This window comes from Ischnura elegans, chromosome 6, assembly GCF_921293095.1.
Source record: "Ischnura elegans chromosome 6, ioIscEleg1.1, whole genome shotgun sequence".
In the NCBI taxonomy this organism is placed as follows: Eukaryota; Metazoa; Arthropoda; class Insecta; order Odonata; family Coenagrionidae; genus Ischnura; species Ischnura elegans.
In genome coordinates, this window is record NC_060251.1 from 96,757,110 (window position 1) to 96,783,455 (window position 26,346).

At 40.1% G+C, this 26,346-nt stretch overlaps 1 protein-coding gene across 2 annotated transcripts in view; it reads right to left on the minus strand.

The window, feature by feature from the left end:
• Window positions 1-11,265: 11,265 nt before the first annotated feature.
• Window positions 11,266-26,346, minus strand: part of LOC124161226 (adenylate cyclase type 8-like) — a 425,580-nt gene continuing 410,499 nt past the window's right edge. For both annotated transcript variants that reach the window (XM_046537495.1, XM_046537494.1), the window contains exons 18-25: window positions 24,836-25,073; window positions 23,553-23,679; window positions 20,981-21,087; window positions 19,148-19,265; window positions 17,744-17,889; window positions 16,994-17,195; window positions 13,611-13,868; window positions 11,266-11,970 (exon numbers count right to left, since the gene is read on the minus strand). In XM_046537495.1, coding sequence (XP_046393451.1) covers window positions 11,651-11,970; window positions 13,611-13,868; window positions 16,994-17,195; window positions 17,744-17,889; window positions 19,148-19,265; window positions 20,981-21,087; window positions 23,553-23,679; window positions 24,836-25,073 — 1,516 coding nt within the window. In that variant the 3' untranslated portion in view covers window positions 11,266-11,650. The remainder of the gene's footprint in view (window positions 11,971-13,610; window positions 13,869-16,993; window positions 17,196-17,743; window positions 17,890-19,147; window positions 19,266-20,980; window positions 21,088-23,552; window positions 23,680-24,835; window positions 25,074-26,346) is intronic.

Sequence of the window (26,346 nt, forward strand, 5' to 3'; positions counted from 1 at the left end):
ATTTTCATGGTAATGCCCCAAAATTATATCAACATGTTTCATTTGGGCAGTAATTGCAAACATATTTTTCACAGTTTCACAGTATTTTTCTAATAACCTAATAAATAATTTTGAATACAGGGGAATTATTGAGTTTGGAGTTTCATTTTATATTGATAGAGCATTCAGTTGAACTTGAACCAAAATATCTCCTATCGGATTGAAAAATTAGTATTCGATGCAACCAAAAAATTTTTATGTGTATGTTTACGGTTAATGCAATGCATTTACATTAATGTAATAAGCCGCCATAAGCGTGTGTATCAGAGGGAAAAACTGTGTATTATACGCCAATGTTCACTCAAATTATGTGAGAACCATAGTAAATTCTTCGCAATAATGGTTTCATTCGGGTGCTACATTGATCACAATAAAAATTCGTGGCAATAAGACGCATATTCAAATTTAAATGCTTTTAAATAGTTGTTAGTTTAAATTATAAATGTAATGAAAAACTTTGCGATCAATACCAGGAAGCTATTACCATGAAACATATTGTAACTTACGTTGTCGCGTGGCGTCTACCAGACTCCAAAAACAAAAAATATGAAAATTATTTCCATAAATGTGACAAAACATATAATCACATTATTGACTATTTCGGAATGATAAAATAATTAGATACAAGGAGCATGTGTTTCATAAGTATGAAAATACGATGTGGGCAAGGAAAAGAAAATGGCCTGGCATCTGGTGGACGCCACGCAACCAACGGAGGGTTAAAATTAAATCCATTTTACTTAATTGGATGAATATTACTTATAGAATAGTGTAAGGATTACTTAATAGGGCTCCGAGATTATGGTAAATAAAAGCTTCACTTAGCGGTATAAAAATGGACCAAAATTCGGTGTATAAAGTCGGTAAAAATATCAATTTTTTATAAAAGCGGTAAAAAATCGTTGAATAAAACATCCTTTTCCAAGAATAAAAATAAACTTTTATCGAGTCAAATGCTCACATACCAAAAGGGGGAAATACTGATCACTTATTACGGTATTTAGCCTTTTTCTATAGCTATCTGGTCTTCTTGTATGGCAGGTGCTGTCATTTAGTGGCTCCTATATGTAATTTTTCAGATTAGAAAATAATTTTGTAATAAAGCAATAAAAGCCCTGGGTTTTTCACAACCTGCAAATGAAAATACTATGGGCTTCAAAGTCTTAAAAAGTCAACACATGTAAGATATACTTATCAGAATATCAAGTTTGAAGATGTAGTAGCAATATCTACATAGGCCTAAATCTTAGTAACCTCAGTAACCACTTTCAGTATTGCTCTGGAATATACTACACCGCTTGCGTTCTCCATAAACATAACTGCATGGTATGGTATTTGGAGGAGGCGACCGACAGCTGAGGTCATTTGCGCCATGAGGGAAGGGTAGGTGAGGAAGGGTGGAGAGAAACCCGGCGGCTCTTAACGAAAGGCACCAAGGGGACCACGGCTTAACGTCCCATCCGACGGACGGAGTGTTGCGCTTGAAATGTCCTCCACACAACATTCAAGCAGGGATGGGGCAGTCTCTGAAAATTCTCTGCCGCTGCCGGGATTTGAACCCGGGCCCACCGGGAGGGAAGCCAACACTCTAGCCACCACACCAACCCGATCCCCCATAACCATAACACCACCTACGTAAATACACTGCTTACTGAGCAATTAAGTGACTTTATAATGACAATGAAGACGCATTTCTCAGTTTGTTTAGGAGCTTCGTTTCATATTATTCTAGCTGGCTTATCTTTTACGGTTCCTTTTAACTCCTAAGAAAAACTTAACAGGGCAGTTTTTGTTGAGGAAACCTCTTAGAGCAAGATTTTATATTTTGCCGAGTAGTAAAACAGCCTTTATAAATGCTTCTGTTAAATCATAGTTGAACTGTTCTTTATCTAGCTGGGTTGTCTATGATTTATCTAAAGAATCTTTCAGTGAAACTTGTCGTAGGAATCCTCATGGTCCAATCAATTCATGCATAGCAGAATTTGTGCATGACTATATCGTTTTGTCTGTCAAAAAAACATGAAATCCTTCGCCATCTTACTCGTAAACACGTTAACGAATTTCGGCATTCCAAACGGCAAAAAAATCATCCTTAGCGATATGAGGTTCACTTTTAACCAACGTGTTAACGTCTTGACCGTTAAAAAAATAAAGACATTTCCGGAAACGAATTTCGCACGCAACGGAGGACTGCCGGAAAAGGAGCTTCGGAAATTGTTGCGCACGGTGGCCATCTTGAAAAAATCGTGTTGATAATATTATAAAATACTCAATCTTAGTTAAATTATATCGCAACATGTATGTATTTGATTCCAAATATGCCACCATACCACCTTGTTCGGACACAGTCGGAGGCTGTGAGATCTCAGAACGCAACAGTTGTAGCCACGGCCCTGAATCCATTCGCTACGAGGGCGGAGTTGTTTTTCGGAACATTCTTTGAGGCCGCTTCATGCTCTAGCACTCGTTGCTGCTGAAGCGATCCGTTGTGTTATAGTGCTCGCAGAGTTTCTGTGCACTAGAGAGTTTCCCCGAGCCCATTTGCCCATGGTAGAGGAACCCCGATTGACTGCCGGCGTCCAATCCCGTTAACCGGTTCTTGACTCAATGCGCGCCGGGTACGAACCTTCGAAATAGGCGACCTGAAAGAATCGCCGAAAGCGAACATAATCCCTCGCCGACGCGCCGGTCTTTAACATAGAAATTCTGTTTATGATACACTACAATAGATATCGGGTCTAAACTTAAAGTGATTCCACTATTCATCGTTGGGGGTTGAGAATATTATTCTCATCGGCTATCTCCATGACTACGCAAATTATAATGCAGAACATAAAATTCTTCACCAACCAATTAAAAAAATCGATTGTAATCAGGTATGGGGTAATCGTCTCTACGGTTATAAATGAGAACTTTCTCATTTCCAAACCCTATGAATCTCTAAAACGAATGTAGAAATTCATAATACCAAAATGAACTTATTCCAATGAATTCCAAATTATACGGAATATTTTCATTTCTTTACATTTTCCTTTCATTATTCGTTTTTACCTGAATTCCATTGGTTATAAAATTTCAACACTGATTCGAACCTATGAATTCCACCACTTGATCGTCTGATGTTTGGGTTTTGGGGGAAAACCCTTGAAACGGAAAATTCTACCGTGGTGATTTTTTGCAGCCATGGTACCACCAACCAAAAGGAGCGACCTTGTTCGATGGTCGCATGAAGCTCCAGCACTTCAAATTCTGGGAAAACTCATTAGCAGGTATTTCCAAGTGCCGTTGGCATGAACCCTTGAGATATTCACGTACGACCGTGAAAGAAAGGATAAGGGGCGCTTCAAATGAAGATAATCCGCGCTGACCCTAGTTTTCAGAAATCTGTCCGCTTCGGTGGTCATTTCTTTATTCAATAGATTTACGGGATTCTAAGAAATTTTTAATGAGCTTACTCGGCCTTCGAACGTCGAACTGTGGCTAAACCACTGCAGGTGTCAGTCCATCGAAACCCTCCGAGCAAATCTCAACTTCAGTGGTCTGTGTAATTCTCTTGTGTTACCATGCCTAAGGAATTTTCCGCAGAGCTAAGGGAACGCGTTATGTGCGTTTACAAATTCTTTTGCAAGGAAATTGTGGCAACTCGTCCTGATACTCTCGGTGATAATTCCGTCGTGGATCGGGCAAGACTGTGTTTGGATGAAGTGTCGGTTAGCGAGCATTATGAATCCCTTGGAATTCATTTATATCCACTCGCAACATCTCCAACGGCATCAACTCATAGTGAAAATGACCAGAACGTCCCCAACCGTGGAAAGGTGCATCGGAGTAAATTCGCTTCTTTCAACGTTGGATGTTCTCGCAATGAGAACGGCGAAGCTGTGAAAAACACAGCCACGGCATGTAGCGTGTCCACCCGCTACGTTTATTCGCTCCTCAAGAACATCGGGAAAGAAACAGAGAGGAAGAAGAGAGGGCCATATCCGAATTGGAGTAAAATTGACGGATTAAATGAGGATTTAGTGCGTCGAATATTTCTCGATATGTACCATAAAGGTATATATCCAACAGTGGAAAGGGTGAGAATTGCTTTCCAAGAAGCTGCAGGATATCGTGGTTCATATTCTTCTTTTAGAAAAATATTCAACAACCTGGGGTTTAGATATCTGCTGGGAAATAATGGCAGAAGAATATTGATGGAGCGCAGTGACATCAGGGAGTGCAGGAAGAAATTTCTGAAAATCATGCACTCTCACCGAGTGAACTCACTTTACGAACAGGTTGTGTACTTGGACGAAACTTGGGTCATCCAAAATTACTGCCAGCGTTATATTTGGGTGAACTCCCAGGGAGAAGGAGGTATGCGTGTGATTACAGGGAAGGGTGGGCGATCTAGTGAGGTGGGCTTTATCGAAGGTACGGGATTAGTTTTTAGATCAAGTAGTAGAGATCCTCTTTCCGACTACCACAAAGACATGAATGCGGATTGTTTTACTTGGTGGTTTGAAGAACTGTTGAGGAGGTTGGACCGGCCGTCAATTATAGTGATGGATAATGCGAGTTATCATTCCAAAATCTCCAATAAAATTCCCAACACAGCGTACCGGAAAACACAAATTCAATCCCGGCTGCGACAGCAAAATGTACTGTTTAGTGATAGTAACACAGTGAAGGAACTACTCGATAAGATAAAAGACTACGTGGTGAAAAATAAAATCACGTCATCCTATCAGTTGGACGATTTAGCCCTTTCAATGGGCCATTTAGTGGTGCGCCTTCCTCCCTACCACTGTAAATACAATCCGATAGAGTTAATTTGGGCGCAAGTGAAGAGGTTTGTCGCACAGAGGAACACTACTTTCAGAATGATTGATGTTGAACAATTAATACACGAGGCATTAGCATCGATAAGTAAGGAAGATTGGATAAAGTGTGTTAAGCATGCGGAAAATATTCAGGAAGAAGACTACATAAAGGAATGTGTTCGTGATGAAGGGCCCCAGGTTATTATTCCACTTGGCGAGGAATCAAGTGATAACACAAGTGATGAATTCTAAAAACCAGTGCTATGAGTATCAAAAAGTATCTGCGAGAACCTGCCTTCCCGGAACAAGAATGCTGCCTAGATGTAGACTTCAGCCTCCAAAACCATAGCGGTATGTAGTGGGATTTTTGCCATAATTATTTTAAGTTAGAATATAATTTTTCTGCTGTCCATGTATCGTTAAGCAATCTTTGCCGTTAAAATTGACTCTTGTGAGGTTAATTTGATTCCTTTTCCGGTGGCTAAATTCAGCTTTTTATCAGGATTTTTGTAATTGGTTGGTGAAGAATTTTATGTTCTGCATTATAATTTGCGTAGTCATGGAGATAACCGATGAGAATAATATTCTCAACCCCCAACGATGAATAGTGGAATCACTTTAAGTTTAGACCCGATATCTATTGTAGTGTATCATAAACAGAATTTCTATGTTAAAGACCGGCGCGTCGGCGAGGGATTACGTTCGCTTTCGGCGATTCTTTCAGGTCGCCTATTTCGAAGGTTCGTACCCGGCGCGCATTGAGTCAAGAACCGGTTAACGGGATTGGACGCCGGCAGCCAATCGGGGTTCCTCTACCATGGGCAAATGGGCTCGGGGAAACTCTCTAGTGCACAGAAACTCTGCGAGCACATTAGGCGCGTGAAGCTATGAGGTATGAAAGCCAAAACTTGGGTGCCCTACCGAATAGCTCACGCAGTCAGGGAGGTTCACTTAGCGGCCGGCTGCAATGCGATTCGCGGCCTAGCGCTCACTCCTCCTGAATACACCCGTCTTCAATGTGCTATCGGCCGCTTTGCGAGCTCTTCTTCACGACACTGGTCGGGACATGCAATGTTTAGCTTGTTGGGGAAAAGAACTTATTGGCGACGTAGCGATGTCGATGATAACGCCTCGAATGAGAGTTTTTGAGATGAGGTAATGCGGCGGCGTCAAGTGTCCGTAGTTTCAATTCGCGACAACAACTTTATTCGCGGATTTGTTTTAAAAAACAATCGCTTTTTGGCTGTTTAAAATTTTAAAAATTGGCGGAATGATTTAAAGTCCTTTCAAAATCGTAAAAAAATCGCAAAAAAAAAGTCAAAAACATTAAAATTCGCGAAAAACTGAAAAATTTCGCGTTCGCGAAAATCAAGGAGCCCTTTTACTTAAATATCCCTCAGAAAGCCGTAAAACGCAACATGTCGAACCATTTGTCTTGAAAATTTTTAGGGGAAAGGAGCCCGTACCTCCCGTATTACATATCCCCCACGCCCTCCAGTATTAGTTGCGCCTAAACCCCCCTTGCCTTAATTCTTAGCTGCGCACCTTCACTCCCGTATCAATTTTTGCCGTCATGCACCGCAAGAGATTCAACAGAGAAATTTTAAGTCCCGCGGTTTAAAAAGGGAAAAAGTCATCAAAATAGGCTAAACCTTATCTTACCTGATATGAAACCAGAGATATCTTCACTGCGATGATTTTGATGGCTCCCCGGGGGTCCCCGCCTTAGCGATGATACTTGATTTATCAGAGTCGATCGCGAGTTCGGAGGCTTCAGGCCCATTTCACACGGACGCGGACGGTCCGCGTTCCACGCTACGCGCGCGGATAGCGGTCGTCGTTCACATGGTCATCGTGCCGGACGCGGACGAAAGCCGTCCGCTTCCAGCACAATGTCAGATGTGTGTGGCTTGCCAAGGTAGAAGAACGTCCTACTGCCAAGTGCAATTCAAGCAATTGCTGAATACCAGGTCAGAAAAAACGGAAGAAAAGTGCCCGTCGAAGGAGGTTTTTAATGCACCCCATTGCGGCACGAAGAACATTAAAAGCCGCTTTCATGACCATATTTACTGAACTACGCGCTGATGAACAGTGACGCCGACTCCATGGGGCCCGAGCCCCCTCAAATATTCGTTATGGTTGTGAGGAAAAAATGTGTCAGGCTTGTCGATTTTCCACGCAGTGCCCAGATATCGACATTCGAGTTATAAGGGTTCTAATGTCGATCATATGACTCTTCCAAAATGCTTAAAAAACTTAAAACTCACTACTTATAAAATTTCCCGGTGCAAGATCCCCGGTTTGGGCCCCCCCAATATTTTTTGTAAGCCGGCATCCCTGCTGATGAATACAATTTTTTCAATTATTTTCTCAGCTTCAATTTCACCATCCATGGCGAAAATACCCACTCGCACTGTTTTATCCAAGCCCGCTCTAATTCTTTTTACAAATCTGCTCGGTCCGCATTATTCGTCCGCGTTCATGTTTAAGCACAAACCGGTCTCTGTGGCCCTTTACGCGCGCGGATTATCCGCGGGGCGGAGGGGCCACGCCGATGGCTCCTCCGCGTGCGGGCGGCCCGCACCAGGGGCGTGCCCTGGATCGTAAGTAAGGGGGGGGGGCAAACTATGATATAGGGGAGGGGGGCAAGCCTAGTTGTGACATTTAAGCATGGAAAAGGTGAATGAAACCAACATTTTAAGAAAATCATAACAGCGCTTTATTAGTTTATGAGATTATTTCCTAGAAAAAATAGTTTTATTTTAGATGCATACCTTATACTAATACCATAATATACTTACTCTATGCTAATACCTATCATTTATCGTGGGTTTAAAGAAAATTTGTTGAACACTTTCGTTTCCATTCGGTACTGATTTTGCTTAAAGACTTTTGCGATTTTTGCTTCTAAGGGGGGAGGGGGAACTGCCCCCCCTGCCCCTCGCTGGGTACGCCCATGGCCCGCACTCATGTGTAAGCTTCCATTAACGTAAATTGCACCTTATCCTCATATCCTTTTCCACACCTCATGCTTCGCTACAACGGACTTCGTCGTTTATTCCAGTCAAATGGCTTTCTCGTGCTCTTCCGCAAGTTTTAACTCAACGTCCCATTCTCGTTTTGCGGTAAAATTAATTTACGGACGAGAAACGGGACGCGCAGTCGAAGTTCTACTTTAAGAAGCTGATATGACTCAATTTTGCCCAAATTACACGATCACTTTTTCCGTACCTCAAGAATGACAGTTCCAGCGAGAGGGTTTTCAAGGACCCATCATTTTCTGAATCTCACGGTCATTCTCACCGTCCCATTTTCCATCACTTATTCTAATGGGACTGCATAGAGGAGGCCCAATTTCATCCCATAAGAAGGCTGATTTCTGTTGTAACTTCGATCTCATTTTAATCGGCTTTCAAAATTGCCCGCGGCGCGGTAATGAGTGCAATGCGATCCAATTTTTTTTTCCAATATTTTTCATTATAACGCCTGTAATTGCCAAGAACATCATTGACAAGTTATAAAAATTTGATAAATCACATCATCATGAATGTAAATTTTGGTTAACACCCATAATCATACCTTATTTCCCCGTAAAACTCGGATCAATTTGTTCATCAGCGACGTGAGTGGCGAATGTAATTCGATATAAAGCCAAGCGTGATGCTACAATTGCTCTTAGCGGCCGTGAGTTCTGATTGGCTGAAAGACGCTACCATGGTGATGGTTTCAGCGACGGATAAAGGGACGTGACGAGTGATGGAAAAAGGGATGGGATTGCCATCCCTGAAGCCATCGTGGAAAATTATTGCGTGAAACGGTCATTTTTCCGCTATCATTGGAGCGATTGTTAGAGCTATCGCTAAAAAATGGACGGAGAAATTATCAAGTGATTCAGACTTTATCAGCGCGAGCATTTAACACTATTCCCAAACCTTTATCTTGCCAGAGTATAATCTATCTGATGAAGAGTCTGTGAGACATAGGCCGTGGAAGAGCAATGTGTCCTAGAAAATCTTAACATATGAAGGGGGTTGGGATAGTTCAGTAATTAACCTCATTTCAATAATGTAGACGGTAACAGTGGCGTAGCAAGGGGCTCCGAACCCCCTCCCCCGAAATATAAAAGCACCCATACTTTGCATCACAAAAGAAAACCAAACATTGAAAAATCATGAATTCACAAAAGATTTCTATGAAAAATGAAGTTTTTTTGATTATGAAAAGTGTTAAATTAGTTAAAAACCATCTAATTAGTACCCTGTTGCTCAAAAACGTTCCGCCCTGGTTTAGGACCCCCCCCCAAACAAAGTCCTTGCTTTGCCATTGGACGGAAATAATTTTGACGACGTTTATTGCGATGGCAAACGATACAGATGTCTAATGTTGTCTCAGAGTCTCAGCCATTGGGAATAAACCCCCCAACTTGGAAGGACCAGAGGTTGTTGGGACAGAATCAGTGGTGTCATGGTACCAGAAGTGGAACGTCATTCTGGCACTGGTTAACAAAAGACTTAATAGTCGTATAAAACTTTTATCAATTTTGTTGCCTCAAAATTTCCAATATATACATTCGTTGCCAAAACAAAAAAAATGGAAATGATAACTTGTAATAAAAAACACACAGTAATATTTCGCTACTAAAAAAGTTAAGAAAAGTGCATTCCGGCACTGCTAATTTTGCTAGGACATAATAACCAAAGAAGCAAAAGAGATCTAGCTTCAACCCAATTATATGAATAGAGATCAAGGACTTCATCTCAGCAGCACTAGTAACCCGACCATAAAAAAGGCAGGAGTGCCAACAACAAAACGAACCAATCAGGGACCACCAATGTGAAGGAGGAGAGTATAAATACCGGAAGACTTCTGACATGGGCATCATCAGCCCTGAAGGTGTTGGGAAAGTCTCAGAATGAAACGTTGGCCAACAGCATTCAAACCCTAACCTAGTTAGAAACCCGAGAAGAAATCATTTTAATCAATCTGATATTTCCTGGACCTTTCCTCAGGAAATTCCTCCTGTTATGAAGCTTCCACTTCTTTCTCCCCCTGATATCCTCTGTTCATTCATATTCCAAACTCTCCAATTGCATTTCCAACCCTTCCTTTCAGAACTGGAGCATTCTAATCCACCAATCTAACTAGATTTTTCCTAACCAGGATTTCCCTGACTATACCCTCGAGCTGCTCATACACCCCATCTACTCCCTCCTCCCAGTGATTGGTATTTGGCATGCAGTGGTGCAGCGAGGGGGGGTTCTGGGGGTTAAAATCCCCCCCAGAGCTCAGAGAAATTTTTAAGTTTAATCCATTTTACTTAATTGGATTGATGTTACTAATAGAATAGTTTAAGGATTTATTAAATAACCCTCAGAAAGCCGTAAAACTCACCATTTTGAACCATTTATCTTAAAATTGCGCAATTTATTAATCTCGCACCTACCACTTATCCTGGTGGGTATTCCATACCCCCCACACACCTGGTATTAGATGCACCTGAACTCCCCCCAGCTTTAATTCCTAGCTGCACCCCTGTTGGCATGTACACTTGAATCACTACGAGGTTGATGGGTTGGGCCTCAATTTGTGCCACTAAAATCCCATTGTTTAAATGGTCTATACCTAACACTCTCGTTCCAATCTTCCCATTTAATACCAAAGCCATCCCTCGTTGACTTTCCAACCCACCACCATATACATTACCCTACATCTATCACTCAAATATTCCTTCTATTTCACCTTACACAATCCTAATATCTATTCTATCTTTCTCCATCCCCCCTTTTACATTTTGTAGCTTACCTGCCGTCATCATCAGGGACAGCTTAAGAGCCAGGCAAACCGAGCACCTGCCCGCGGTGGCATATCTAGGGGGGTGACCAAATGCCCAAACAGCATTTAATTGGGGTTATTCCATATCAAACAAAACACACACAAAATTGGAAGGTAGGAAGGTGTTACAACAGCAGTTTGTCCCGATAAGAATTTACCTTGAGCTGGCCCTGCTCATCGTTGTTGAATACTCCATTCACTGAAAGGCATTGCTTCTTCTCCATCTTCTGCATCTCATTTCCTCCTTCGTTCAATATCTAGCCTATTGGTCCTCAGGAGGTACTTCATTTATGAGGTATTTTCTAATCACAGACATAGGATATCACCTCAAGGTCTCATCTCCTCTCCCTAGAACTATATGTACCATTTCTCCACCTATATCAAACAATGAATTGACAAAGCAATGAAAAATGCATGTTTCAAGTAATAAATTACCACATAGCCACTCTTAAATATAAATTCACTATTTCAAATATTCGTAGGGCAGGTGCCTTGGATACTTCTTCCACAGATATAAGCAATGAAGAGTTTTCCACCGTGCTGATGGTAAAGTAACTGATTTGTTAGAGAATTTTATGAAAACAACCAATGAAAGGAAAAAGTTTGTGATAAAATTTATTCATACACATTTTAGGAAAAATAATTAAAAGAGCCGATCACAACAAAAGTCATAATTCTACAATCATTAAAAACATTCATTGCACCCATAAATTAACACAGTTTGTTCTATACATGTTTTCTTTTACATTTGAGACGATTAATGTCTTTGGAGTACCATTCTTCAGTTAACCTTTCATTCATACCTTAATTATCCCTTTTAGGTAGTCTTAATCCCTTGGATAGATCAAGAGGGGTCATCCTAATTGACTAAAAGACAGTTACTCTTAATTTTTCTCCGAAAGAAGATGATAGGAGCATTACTTCATGGTGATGGAGCATTGGAAGAGTCTGTTTCAAACACAATATCACTGCAATCACCTCTTTGACTGCATTTGATCTGTCCGGAAACTAGGGCTACGATCCCCGTCCCCTTCACCGTTCTTTCCACCAATCGGGGTTTGCGGTGCAGACGCATACTGCGTGGGACTGCCACCACCGGGAGAAGAACCTCCGCTCGGGGACAGCAACGCAGTGGGGTCCACAGAGAGTTGCCTCATGTTTGGTTGAGACCTTGCGTGGCCCCCACTGGAGTCTCCCGGGCTGAGATAGTCTTGCGAAGACGTCTGAGGCCCTGGTGTTGGACTCCTCCTCCGACTCGTCCAACCCCTTGACCGACCCCCACTCCTACTGCCCCCTGTAACCATCCAGGAGAATGTTTTGGGAATGAAAAGTGATTTCAAAAAGTATGCAAGAAATTTTTATTATGGGAAAAATTGAGTTTTAAGTGCTGTCTGCTATCTTTAAAGATCTTTTTAATGATGAAAAATTATTGAAATAAGCTTTTTAAAGAAGAAAGATTTGGTGCTTTCCCGGTTAATTGACTGAGTGAAGAGTTCTCGGGATTGCCACCAGGTCAGGACAGTAGCATGTACAGAAAAACTCAGGGGAGGGGCGCAAAATATATCTTGAGCCACCTTTACTTTTGTCATAATGAAAAATAATGAAGCCACATGCAAGGTTTAAGATCTTTTCACTAAAACTTATAATAAGCATATGCAAGACAGTGCCATCATATGATATAAAAAAGTTTCAATTGTGGTATTGCAATGTTAGGCAATGCGGACGGCCCCACAAGGGGGGGGCATGCTCCCTGTGCCCCCCATATGTATTCTCCACTAGGTGAGGAACTACATTACTGCCAATGTTTCGATGTCTGACTCGGCCATCTAAACGTAGGCAGTAATGCAGTTCCTGACCCTGTAGCCATCCTGAGAACCCTTCACGAAGCTTTTTGAAGGGTTTTCTTGGGAATACATATGATTGTTAGGAAAATCTGTACTCAATATCAATGCTGGGGAGTGTCATAGCCTAGTGGATGTAGTGCTTGGCTGCTGACTAAAGGGTTCAAATCCTGGGTGAACCTCTCTGAAACAAATGAATCAAAGTGTTTGGTGGCCAAGAGAAAGGAACTGGCCCCTCTATCCTGAATGTGTGAAATCCATGTGCCTATAGCTAAGTTCAAGGTGAGCTCTACCCTAACCTATCCAAACCAATCTTTGAGTGGAAACATTAGGTGAATTTCAGGGTGAGAAGAGTCAGCTTCTAGATGAGATACAGAGAGAACAGAAGGTATAGATGGAGGGAATACTGAGCTAGGATGGGATGTTGAAAGCAGTGTTAAAGGGTAGAATGTTAGGTAAACAGGTTTTTAGATAGAATAAAAGGGAGTAAGTGTTACAGTGAATTGATAGGGCAAGTACACGAAGGAAGGGTAGGCTCCCAGAATGTTTCTCTAGTACTCCATGAAACCAACCGAAATCGGTAGAATACTTTATTAATAATAATGATTGTTGTGATTTTTAATCTGCCACCATGATATCATGATATGTTGTGTGTATTTCAGTGCTCTTTTATTGGGTTTATTCAATTTTTTCTCATGCTTCAGGTTTTGTACTTCCTGTATGTTAGTTGCAAATAAATAAGGTTTGTGAACCATGTGACTTCAGAATCTCTCTTATCATGGCATTTTATAGTAACACCCCAGCAATATTTATCATCGTGGATGCATTGTAAGGTAATTTCCTAGATGGCAACTAGAATTGCCCATTTTTTCCATGCTTCTGTTAGTATTTATTAACCCTCTGAACTCTGTTTTAATGTTGTACATATCATAGTTAAATGATTATCTTGGGAATTCCCAAGAATCTTATCCTCGTAATTTCAATATTTATGAATGTATGTAATTGTTGTAAATTTTATACTTGACTTTAGCCTTGCAGATGTGTGTACTGCCAACGGTGAAATGAATTTATTTAGTATATGAATGTTACTCACCCCCTCCCAATGCGCTGCTTCCACTGCTTATCCTCATGCTGCTGAAATTCCTCAGCCTGTTGTGGTGGCCAGACTGAGCCAACTGATTGGAACTTGACGGAGGACTGCCCGTCGATCCCATCTCTGCCTCTGGTGAGACTTTTCGAGGCAATCGACTTCTTGAGGAGGAATTTCCACTCCCTCCGAGACCAGAACTCCCACCACCCGAACTTCCTCCTCCGAGGCCGGATGAACTTCCTCCTCCTCCACCACTACTGCCTGAAGGTCAAGAATGATTAGGTCTGAGTAAACTATTTGTCGATTGTCATGTTGAAGGGCTGAGAAGGCTGGCTATTACAATGGCTCTACATGGGACGAATGAAAAACAAAAACTTGCATCACGCCCATTCGTTCATACCTTAAGTTGAATAACCTTAAGTTGAACGACTCTCTTGGTTGTAAGACAAAAAAAGGGGAGGCCCACTGTAAATGCATGAATTTCCGTGGGAAAAAATCCCAGTTGTATGAACTTCAGCTGTATAATTTTCACAGTTGTATGATGTGAAACCCTTAAACACATTAATCTATTTCCATGTAAAACAATCTTAGGTGTAAGCAGGGCCGGTTTGAGTGGTAAGCAAAGTATGCAGCCACATAGCACATCAAGCAAAAGGGTATGCCTAAGCGCTCAGTCCATTGGCAGATTTAGTGGGGTACAAGACATTTAAAAAACCCCCCCCAGACATTTAAAAAATAGACAAGATTTGTAATAAGGTTATCATTATGTACGTTTTTTATTGTGCAATACGGAGCCTCTCATTTGATATCATATTTACTATAATAACTTTCATATTAAAATGTAAACAATATTTCGTACAGTAATTGTTGTATGTTGTTTTTAATCTGAACTATAAGAAGATCGCTTGCCTGTCAGACCCTTGTGTACACCCAGAAAAAAATCCTGGATCCACCCATGGCTCAGTCCAATATGTGGTAGGTACCTATATGTATATATGTTTGGTTTTTAAGCTCAAATAATATCACTTTCAATATTTAAGAGCGAGCACGTTATAATTTCAGGTTGATGTTTAAGTCTCGACCCTTATTCCTAAAGTATTTGCATTTATTTAAAAATAAATAAAATATATCCACAGAGAATCCCTACTGCCTTTCAGGTTATTTTTTAGGGGTGGGGGTGTTGTTCAGTTAAAAAATGTCAAAAACTGACCGTGGTTGTAAAATACCACTAACCTGCTGACAGAAATGTCGTACACTCTATGGAGTAGTCCTGCATTGAATTGTCTCAAGTCTGAATTTCAAGCCAACAGTCCTCAATCAAGTATTCTTTTAAGGTGCCTAGCCCAGCTCTTAAGTTTAAATAAATTCCAATAATTTTATGGGATGGAGATATACCGTATAAGCGCATGTAAGAGGCACCTTTTTTCCCAGAAATTGCAGCCGAAAATGAGGTGCGCCTCTTACACAAACTTCTTATCTTCCCCCCCCCTCCCCTTCGCCGGTCGCAAGGGGAACTGAGTGGCCTTGGTTTTCAGTGTGAGTCAGTCATCTGAAACCCTAGGTCAAAAACAAGGGGAGTTTCTCCCTCAGTGACGTATTTTTAAAATGCTCCTGTTTGCTTTTTTGCAAGCATCGCGCCGTCACGTCGGTACCGCAGAGGTGAACAAAGGAAAAGATCGCGCGGGGTTTTTCGCTCCGGAGGGCGCGCTAAATTTACTGCCATGAGTGGGCAACCCGCGGCATTTATACTGCATATAGTTATCGCTTATCAAACGTAGAGAAACGCGTAGTTTTGAAGGACATAACTAGTTAATAGTCAATATCTATCTTGCCGAGTAATTTCCATTATGCTAAGGACCTGAGTTTTCAAAAATCATCTTCAGACGCTAATATGAGGATTATTGCAACTGAAAATTATATTGGTGTCAAAACCTGCTCTTTAAAAAATTCGAACGAGTGTGTTCATTGTTGGACAAAATTGTGGACAGAAGAAATCAGAAATGCTTATATGTGAAGAGCGCGGAAGGAGAGGTCGAGGGGAAGGAGTGCGATCCCTCCGTCTTTGAAGCAACGAGGCTACGAGCGAAGGAGCAATGGACGAACACGTCCGATCTTGCATGTGACGTCATTGCCTTCAAAGCGAAGGGGCGAAGGCGCAGCAATGTGATATACGCAGTTCGCGTTGACTGAAGTTTCTAGTCCGTCTCGTCTTGTTTGAATGCGCTTATGCTACGCTTGTTTCTTCCGAAATTTTGCTGTTAGGACTATTTTGAATATTAGTAGCCTTGTTGTAACTGTAAATCCTTGTGTCAAACAATTAGATCTTAAAAAACTTAAATTCTGTCAGATATGCGTTGCGTTAGATCTCTTTTTTTGAACCTCGTGCGTGTCATACAATTATTGAAAGCTATAGATGATATCTTCGGGCTCAGTAGATGACTCACCTAGCATTTGGCCTCCAGAAACTGGGAGATCGATCAAGGTCAGTTGGTGAGACGGGGTAGGGATGAAATACGTTTCCATTGTTCCCCTGTAACTTAATATTTTCCTATTTTCCTGTGGTGTCTCGGAAAGGAATAAAAACGGCAGAGGCATTGGCTGATGGAGGGCCGAGTGTGGTTCCGTTAAATCTACGACGTGGTTATTATCCTATGGCGCTGAGATTGCCCCGATTGTTGTCCAAGCTCTTGGGAAGGTTCATGTTATGTGCCTGTCGTGTTTTGCCTTAAAATTTTCCACGGCTGCAATTCTATTGCAATACTCCTGCGTGAGCATTTAAACAAAATTGTTCGTGAATAGGGCAAACATCGTAGAGCAACGGCGCATGCGAAGGGAGGATCGGAACTTTTTCTACTCCCTCTTATACTGCTATTACCGCCGCAGTAATCAAAATTTCCTCTTGCAATTGGTATTGAAAGAGGAAATTTCGATAACTGTCGAAATTCCAGGCATACGTCTGCAACACCGCGCGATAGTATAAAAAAATGCCGCAAAAGTTTTTTCTCCATAGCTTCGATGCTCAAAATAGGGGTGCGCCTCTTACACGTGTGCGCCTCTTACACACGCTTATACAGTACTTGGATTGGTGAATTTTCAAGAGCTAATGATTCCAATGACACTTTTGACTACCTAGGCAGAACAGGTCTATGGAATCATAGAAGTCCCACATGGATTCCACTGGCGTGCTTGGATTTTTTAAGGTGGACATTTCCCTAATTTCTACTCATTTCCCACCATACTAGGAAATTCACCATGGAGGCAAGGACCACAATAGATAATATGGTTTGTTTATATCATAATGCATCAGAATGTGGGTGTGCAATAAACAGTAACTAAGTTCATTCACAAATCACCAATGTTTACATAATACATCCAACATAGCATACCCTTCTTCACTGTTTGCCTCCTGCGAGCTTGTACCATTCCATAAACAACTGCAGCAAGACTGTTGTACGTAGAGGGCATCCTTGAGAATCCAGGTGTCCTGCTCGCTTTCCTTCCGATCACATAATATGTCTCCATATCCCCCTTGCCCTTGACTGCAACAACTCCTCGATATTGGACTTGATAACCTCGAGTCTCAAGGATCTGAAATTAAAGTAACAAAAACAACATAGACAACAAAGAGCTTTTGAATACATATTAACAGAAAAAATAATACATTATTATAAATAACCTTGAAAATATGCCAGATACATAATTCTGATCTCCAACAACAAGGATATTTAACAAAGCATTTCCAAGATTGTCTCCCATATTTCCATAAATTGTCATCCTCATTGAAAAAATAAATTGTGTGTCATCTCCCATGTCATTGCAGCCATTGACCCTACTGATATTAACATGAAAATTTCCCATGGAAGACCAACACAGCACTGACAAAGCAGCTAACTCTCTGGGCTGAATAGAAGTGGAGATGCCATGGTATCCAACAATTCTGGAACTTAGTGACTAACTCTTGCCAACTAATGCCTCAAATTTTGAATCCCAAATGCAAGGACTTGCAGTGGTTAATTTTTAATATTTTTGGCCTAGTATTTGTTGAGCTTCAAATTATTTAGGCTGGAGTCTAAGTAATATCCTTTCAACAAATTCGGAGAGATGACAAAATTGCAGCAACTTTATTTCTCACTCACAATGGCTGTCTCCTTTGGAACTTGAATGTGGTTCATTGTGCCAGTGGAATCCATTCGTGATGCCTCGTTCACTGTGTTTCCCCAAATGTCAAACACAGGTTTTCTAGCTCCAATCACTCCACCAACAAGAGGACCACAGCTGATTCCTAAAATTATACATGAGGATTTGAAATATAGCATGGTATGTCCTAAAGCCAATTAAAAAAATAATGGAAAGGAGGAAATAAATGCATTGATTACTACACATTAAGAGTCAATACATATATACTTACTGGGGCATATTTAGGGGGGTCACAGGAGTCGTGACCCCCCCAAATTTTATAAAAAATTGTTAGTTTTATAATATCTATAGTTTTTGTATACATATTCGTAAAGGTGTATAGGGAGTGTATATGCATTGCTTCAAGTCCCAAACATGAGAGAAGCAGGGGCGGATACAGAAAACGCTCAAGGGGGGGGGCGCAAAAGATATATTGAGTTGCCTTTACTTTTTATCGCGATATCGCAATAAAAAATAATCAAGTCACAGGCAGAGTAAAATAAAATTTTAATTAATGTAATTATACACATATATAAGACAATGCCATCTTATGATATAAAAAAGTCACAATCGTGGTTCTGCCATGTTTGCCAATACGGCCGGACCCGCAAGGGAGGGGCGCGCGCCCCCCGCGCCCCCCATCTGTATCCGCCACTGGAGAGAAGTTAGAGTGGTATTTGTAATAGAGCTTATCACTGTAATCACTGCACTAATCACTGTAAAAATGCCCCTCTCTCCCAATGGGATATTCCATGCTGAATTTCTTCAATTCCTCAACTCCAAACCATTAAATCAAGCCATAAAATAGCAGTGGATATCTGAGAAAGTGTTGTTCGGTATTTGGAGGAGGTAACAGACAGCTTAGGTCAATAGGCCATGAAGAAAACGCAGGGAAGTACAGTTGGAGGAAACCTTGTGCCTGCAATTGCCTGCTCTTAAAAAAAGGTGCCAAGGAGACAGTGGCTTAATGTACCCGTCAAGAGACAGAGAGCTGTAGTTAGTTCCCTCTCCACACAACCCACAGTGGGATCAGGAAGTCTATAAGTAATCTCAACCTCCACTGGAATTTGAACCCAGACCCCCAGCGTGTGAAGCCAATTATCCAACTACTGCACCAACCAGATCTGCTTGTAGAAAGTATTTATTTTGCATAGTTTTTACACAGTTTGTGATACATAAAATTTCTACATAAAAACCTTCCCTATCAATTTTCCCACAGGATAACTTGAATTTTCCAGAGGCAATAGGAATTCATGATTTTATGAAAATAAACATAAGTGATCATCTAAAAATAATAATGAGGCAAATGAATTTATTTTGCCGTAAATGATTAACACTGATAATGAATTTCCTATACTACTCACCAACTCTCAAGCGAAATGAGTTAAAGGAGTGCTTGTTGACATCATCCAGACGTTGCTTCATTGCTATTGCAAAATCAACCAGAGCTGTCAGATGTTCCAGTTCATCTTCATCCACACCCTGAAAATTAAGGCATCATCATTAGGATAAATGATATGACTATAGGTACCTACTTAATAGATACCTACAACATACGAGTTTATTCTACAGGATTAGTTTGCAAGTGTATTTAAAAATAACTCTTCTTCATCTTTCAGGTAGCACAGAGACAAAAAAATGGAAAGTATGGATATTATTTGGAGTTTAACAACGTCATCATTCACCTTCAGATATGACCAGAGTTAAAAATGTACATAATAAGCAATGTCCAAGCCATTGAGAGATCTTGTAATTTTAAATATTCAAAGATGCAGTTATTTTATAGCTAAATGTGGTGTTATTTTTTTTTGCAAATGTGGAGTCATCTTACCCTGAAATTGGTGTTATTTAATAACAACATGATGGATGTTTATTAAATGCCATTTTTGTGGTAGGTCCACCAATTAGCTCTGAGTATGAAATACCATTTACTAGAGTAAATTTAAGCAAAAAAAATCTGCATCATATTAGACTTAATGCATATTATGGATATAGTATGTATTTTTCAAGGAAAAAAGAGGGGAAAGAATCCTGTGGGGTAAAATAAAGAAATTGCAGCATTTATAAATTTTGATCAATATATTTATGAACACATGTGTATTGTAACATTCACGCCAAATATTCACGAGAAGCAAGGACTCTTGTTTAATAATTTTTTTATTGTTTCATAAATGTCTTTTCTTTGAAGAAGATCTGATTAATTTTTTTAAATTTCACTGGCCAGAAGTGTTCTTTACAGCAAAGATAAACGGTTAATTTCATGTGTTTCAGTGTATTTTTCCTTGTTAATTTTCACATTAAATGTTTCGTTGAATTCGTAACTTGTGTAGCAAGCCTTCGTTCTTTCGTGCATGCCAGCAATCAGCAAAGGAACCCACCCCACACTCACTTTCACCTTTCTATCCCCCTCTTTCTTCCCCCCACCTTCCCTTTCTCCCAACCATTGACCCGTCCATCTCAGACGAACCCTCCCACCGTCCCACTCACCCCAACGTGTTACGTCACAATATACATATTTGCATGCAGTATTTAAGTAACTCTTGGGCTTCGAGAGTGCACGACTTTAGCTGATAGCCAGTGCAGAAGAGACCCCCTGTGCAGGAGGCACCCCCTGCCCTTGAGGGCTGGTCTGTCAGAGTAAAGCCCCTGAGTGATCCTTATGGTGAGGAAAAATGCCCTAGTGCAAGATATCCCAGCAGCAATAACCATTTTGGGCAAATGCCACAGTCAGAATGCAAAACATATAAAAACGTTCCCGTGCTCTAAAGGTTAATAGCTATGTATATGAAAAATATAAAAATCTCATTATTTGAGGAAATAACTGTGGGCTATCCAGTGACGCAACTTAACAGAGTCACCTGAAAATAATTTTTGTGGTAACAATATGGACAGAAGAGTTAAGGATGATGAAAATCATGCTTAAATTGTTAAATTTGCCAGAAAAATGATTTCACGTATTTGAGGGAAAAACCCTTGAATTCACGTTTAGATTTGCATTATTGCACCTGCAAATTTTGCATGTCCCTAATCATTATAAGAACTGATTTTCATGGTTAATGATATAAGTTATGAAAACAGAAAAATGTCTACTAAAAGCCAGAAATTAGAATTGGCTTTTGCCAACCATTGCCATTAATATGAGTTATAACATGCATATAAAAGTACACTATGTACATGACAAAATCAACTCAACAAACCTTAAGACTCGGATTCAGGCCGGAAGCAGCCATATATGTTGCTCCTACAGTTTTGACTTTTTCAATTGTCTGGAACCTTGGCTCGTCCAGCAGCTCATCAAAGTCGGCTAAAAAAAGAATCAAGTATCCTCTCAACATTTGAATGCATTTTACATGCAGAAAAGCCATATAAGTGGCTCAGATTTGATCATTCTGGGAATGGCATGCTGACTATTAAGTACTAAGCATACGCATAGATGGCAAAAATTAAGTTAATATTGTAAGCAAGAAGGAAACAGATTGAGTTTACATTTGAGAATGAACACCTAAAAAAAGGCCAGGAGAAATTTTTCTGGTATATAATTTCTATTTACCCTAATTCACTTTGTTTATGTAATATGTATTTCAAAGCCTGCCATGTGAATGGCAGTGAAATACAAATGAATTACCATGAGAAAAAGTTCCCCTTGGCCGGGTATTGAACCATGGACCTTTGGCTTTCCAGTCCACTGAAAAGACCACTATGCTATTTAGGTTCCTGATCTCCTATGGAAATTTTACTAAGCCTCATGCTACTAGATGTTAGGCCCTCGCGTTAAAGTAGGTTAGCGTTCGGTACTGCTATATGAGGAATTAGTGCAGGTTCAAGGCTCTCAACCGGTTGTGGCTTCATTGAAGTCCTTTCTCCCCCATACTGCCATCCACGATGGATGAGGGCCTCACATCTATTACCATGCGGAAATATTGCAATGGGAGATAAGGAACCTGGATAACATGGTGGTCTGCGCAGTGACCTGGAATGCCAAAGGTCCGTGGTTCTATTCCCGGTCCAGCGGAATTTTTTCTCATGGCAATTCATGTATATTTCACTATGGATAGTTTGCATAACAATGAATGAACGTTACAATGGAGTTGTCCACTCATACCCAAAATCCATTTCATGGAAAGAATTCAGCTAATGGAGGGGAAAGATAAGTAGGTAACGTAGAAAAGCAAATATTCTTCATTCAGCCATTCTCCCTCAGGTTTGAAATAAGAAAGTTCTTGATTTGCCATCCAATTTTCATGAGTTGGTGATATCATTAGAATTCTTTGTCATAAAATTGTTCAGGGAGAATCTTTCACAAAGGGAATAAATGGCTCAACAGAGTATAGCTCTCACAAAAGAACCTGGCGCAATCCTGTGCAAGAGGGAGGGTAGGTAGTGGCGGAAGGGGTGGATGAAAACGACGGAGGGGAAGAAAGGGAGAGAAAGGGAATGGCCAATGGGGAACCAAATTACGTAAAGAAAAAAGTTGAAATTCTATAATGGCTGCCATGAACAATATACAAATGGACTCTTGGACACACCAAAATGCACAATGAAGAGGCACAAAGCACACACACACACACAACCCAGTGAGAAATGGGTGGTGGAATCCACGTGGAACCCACGTGGAATCCACGTTGACTCGTGGATATATGGTGGTGGTGGATATTGAGTGGTTGGACCCACGTGGAATCCACGTTGATTTCAAGTGGATTTGTGGTGATTAGCATAAAATGTTAAACAGAATTTCTAATTTGTGGAACTTAACTCTCTGGTGACATTGCCTCATTTATCATCCTGAAACCACGCTAGTTATGCGAAAATGTATCGCACATTCTATTTTTATATAATTCGTGGAAAGGCAGCCATGAGAGCACATGAAAAATCGTAGACACATATATAGAAGGTTTAGATATAGAGTGGTTGAGGTTTTAATGGTTTTAGGACAGCACCTACTGCTGTTTTAATTTTTCCACCAAATTTCCACGTGGGTTCCACAATGATTCCACGACCAAAAACACGTGGTATCCACGTCACATCTCCACGTGGGTTCCACGTGGTTTCCACCAACCATTTCTCACTGGGAAGGCTAGTAGGCAAGTGAGAAAATCATCTATTGCAAAGACGTACCCTTAAAATTAGGGAAAATTTTTAGGCCATGTGCCCTTCCTGTGAGATAAATTGGAGATAGAAGGCAGGTGGTGGTGAGTTATCCCTTAATTGTAGGGGGAGTGTTGGTAGCAATTACAAAGGGTTTGCCATTAATGCTCCATAAAAAACAACCTTTTTCTTCCCTTCACAAGCCTTTCGACAGTTCCGTGCCCCAAGCCCCAGGATTGCTCCACTAGCAACAACGTAATTAATATAGGCAAGGCCCATGCATATAAGATCAATTAGCTGTAGAGATGCAATGACACGCTCAGTATGAGTTTGTGACATCATCAACTCATCAGAGAAAGGGTAAAAGCAGTTGATTTTATGTGGAAAAATGATTGAGATGAAGGCATTGAATCAAAAAATGGAAAAATACATCCCTATATTTTTCAAACTCTATTGCAATCGATGATGAAAAATAAGAAATAAGCCCGCATCTATTATTTTTATCCAATATCTAGTATTAGCAAACCAGATTATTATTCTGAGTTCTAGTGAAAAACATGTAAATTATTAGTAAAATAAACAATTATAAATTATTATTAAAGTCAGTCATTTAATTTGAATATCCTAAGAACAAGGAAAATAGTTTTTTATGTACTTCTCATGACAAATGAAAGCCAAACTTACTAATAATTTCATTTAGAAGCCTTATGCATTCCACTCCTTTATTAATGTCTTCCGAATAAAACTCGGTGAAGTTGGGAACGCTGGCAAACATCACTCCAACTTTATCCCTGGACTGAGAGTAGAGCTCCTGAAAAACATAGAAGGCAATAATAAATTTCAATACTTCAACTCAAAGTTTTCACACCTATAACACAGTGTCTTTGATGCTAACTGCTTGGAATTCCAAGACTTCAAGAAGAGAAACAGGAGAGACAAATCGTGAAAAGGTTGAAGTAAAATTTACCTTAAAGGTTAAATTGAAATTAACCTTGACAAATAAGAAAATTATTTGTTTCAAAAGAGGGTAATAGCAGGCATGGCTTTTGTAGGGAGCAAGGGATCGGGGGATTAAAATCCTCATGCAAAATGTTTGGGATATGGAGTCTTAAGATTAAACACTCTAATGGAGTCCCCCCTGAAATATACCTCATCTCCAAGAAAATCCCCCCAATGTTTTTTTCTGGCTACAACACTTTCTGGCTGCTTGCAAAACTTGTCAAATTAACTTCCCTAAATATTCCCTCACCTATGAAAAGAGGCCATATGAACTCACTGTCTGAAATTTCAATTTCCAAAAGCCATCAACACCACCTAAATGAAGACTCCTTATCAATCATGGGGTCTTCTTGTTAGTGTATTTTGTTTACCATTGGCTGCATTTTGTAGTTTCCTGATTTTCTGAGCAGATAATTTCATTTTTCTCACCTACTATTCCTTTCTGGAATTGCGAGATAAATTTTTTCCCCTCAAAGAAAAGAACATGACTTTCCCACTCTTTTTAACAAATTTCCACTAGGAAAGGCAATGCTATATTTTTGATGAAATCCATCTTTTTTAGCTGCTTTATGGCATCCACTAAAAACAAACTTCCCAACTTGGTATTGAAGCCATGAGCGTACCAGGATCAAAACAAGGGTGGACAAGCCATGGTCGTTCAAGTAGTAACATTTTTGCACAGAAAAGAATAATGAAGCCAAAATTTTAAGAAAATTACGACAGTGCATTATTAGTTTATACAATTATTTACTTGAAAAAATTATGATTTTATTTCCATGTCATATACTATCATTTTTTGTTAAAAGAAAATTTACACATAATTATAGTTTCAACCTAATTTTTTTTTTGCTTACAGGGGGAGGCAGCTGCCTCATGAAATCCAACTTTGCCTCTGCCTCATCAACAATGAAATCCAACTTTAATTTAAAATTGACCTTTCCCCTTCAACCGTAATGAGAATTACAAACCTCCGGCCTGCGGTCTTGTGTCAAAAAATGTTGAGCTACATGATCTGGAAGAATGTTCTTTAGCAGCTGAGCATTGTTTGCCCGTGTCTCCATCATTTCTGCCAGCTCACGGCGTGCTTGCTGCTTCCACAGGAAGTCCAGCCTTGATGTCACCTCGACCAGCCTTGCGTGATAAGAGACGACTTGCAGGAAGAGTAGCAGCAAAATAAGCATTTGCGATGAAAGAGGTAAATCCATTCTGAAAAAAGAAAATGTTCGTAAAGAAATATGGAGATTTACACAGTAATTTCCTTAATACAAGATAAATTTAAAAAATTCACATAACCTGGGAGTGGACAAGTACCGTATTTCTCCGAATATAGTCCCCCTCTGAATATAGTCCTCGCCCCCCCCCCCCAATTTTGAGGCTTCAGTTTTGGGAAAAGTTAAAAAAATGCGTTTGAATATAGTCCCCCCCTTTACTTTTACCACATGCATTTTTGGAAAAAAAGGGGGGACTATATTCAGACATATATGGTAGATATTACACTGTACCCTTCATTATCCTAAATTTTTCGGTGAGACAAAGAACAGAGAAATATGGCAATACATTCTGCTTATGACAAACTTATACTGGTTCTTTAGAATTAAGGTTCTTAAGCTTCGGTCGGGCACAATGGATCTGACAGTTTTTTTTTCATTTTCCGTGCTATCGGTGGTTTAGACCCTTAGCGCTCATAGCTGTCGCTGTTTGTTTTGACATGCCCTATGCAGCCTTTCCCTTTTCGCATTTATGCTGACAGATCAGAGGCAGATTATTTAGCATAGTTAAACAAAATAATGGCATAATAAAGCAAATTAAAAGCATTATCAGCTAAATTAGTTAGCAAATTAATAGCACTGATCTTATATAATTCATATGCTAAAATACATTACATATCATAAAACTTAATAGCCTAGCCTCGCACCATACTTGATCAGTCTGGGGCTGTATGATGGCATGTAAAGTGGTCTATGCATAGCATGAAAGACATCATGTAAGTGTTAGACTACACTAATAATGGTGCTTTAAACTTTAACGGTGTACCACTGAGCCTTGCTAAGAACTTTTTCAAATATGTGCCTATCAGGCACATATCGCCTTGACTCAGCAGTTTAAATATTGTGCCTGACAAAAGGTTAGAAGGTTCTTGAATTGGTTCTTCATGAAAGGTAACTTTGAATATGCCCAGTTTGAGATAGATTTCTGATACATTTTCTAAACACGTCCAAACAGTAAAATCCAAGCTGTCAAGACCAGGTTTAAAAATCACTTACATTCTCCAGCCAGTCTTGAGACTCAAGTCAACTAATACTAGCCAGAACAAGGGGAATAAGATTTCGAGTACCCTGGAGATCTGCAGGGGCAGCAAAGTATATGGGTAATATATATGCCATGCTCAAAATTTTTCATTATTGCCAAAGCATTTTTCTATCTTTCTATTCTATTTTTCACCTGACTGAGGTTGCTAATCTAAGTACCATAGTTTCTT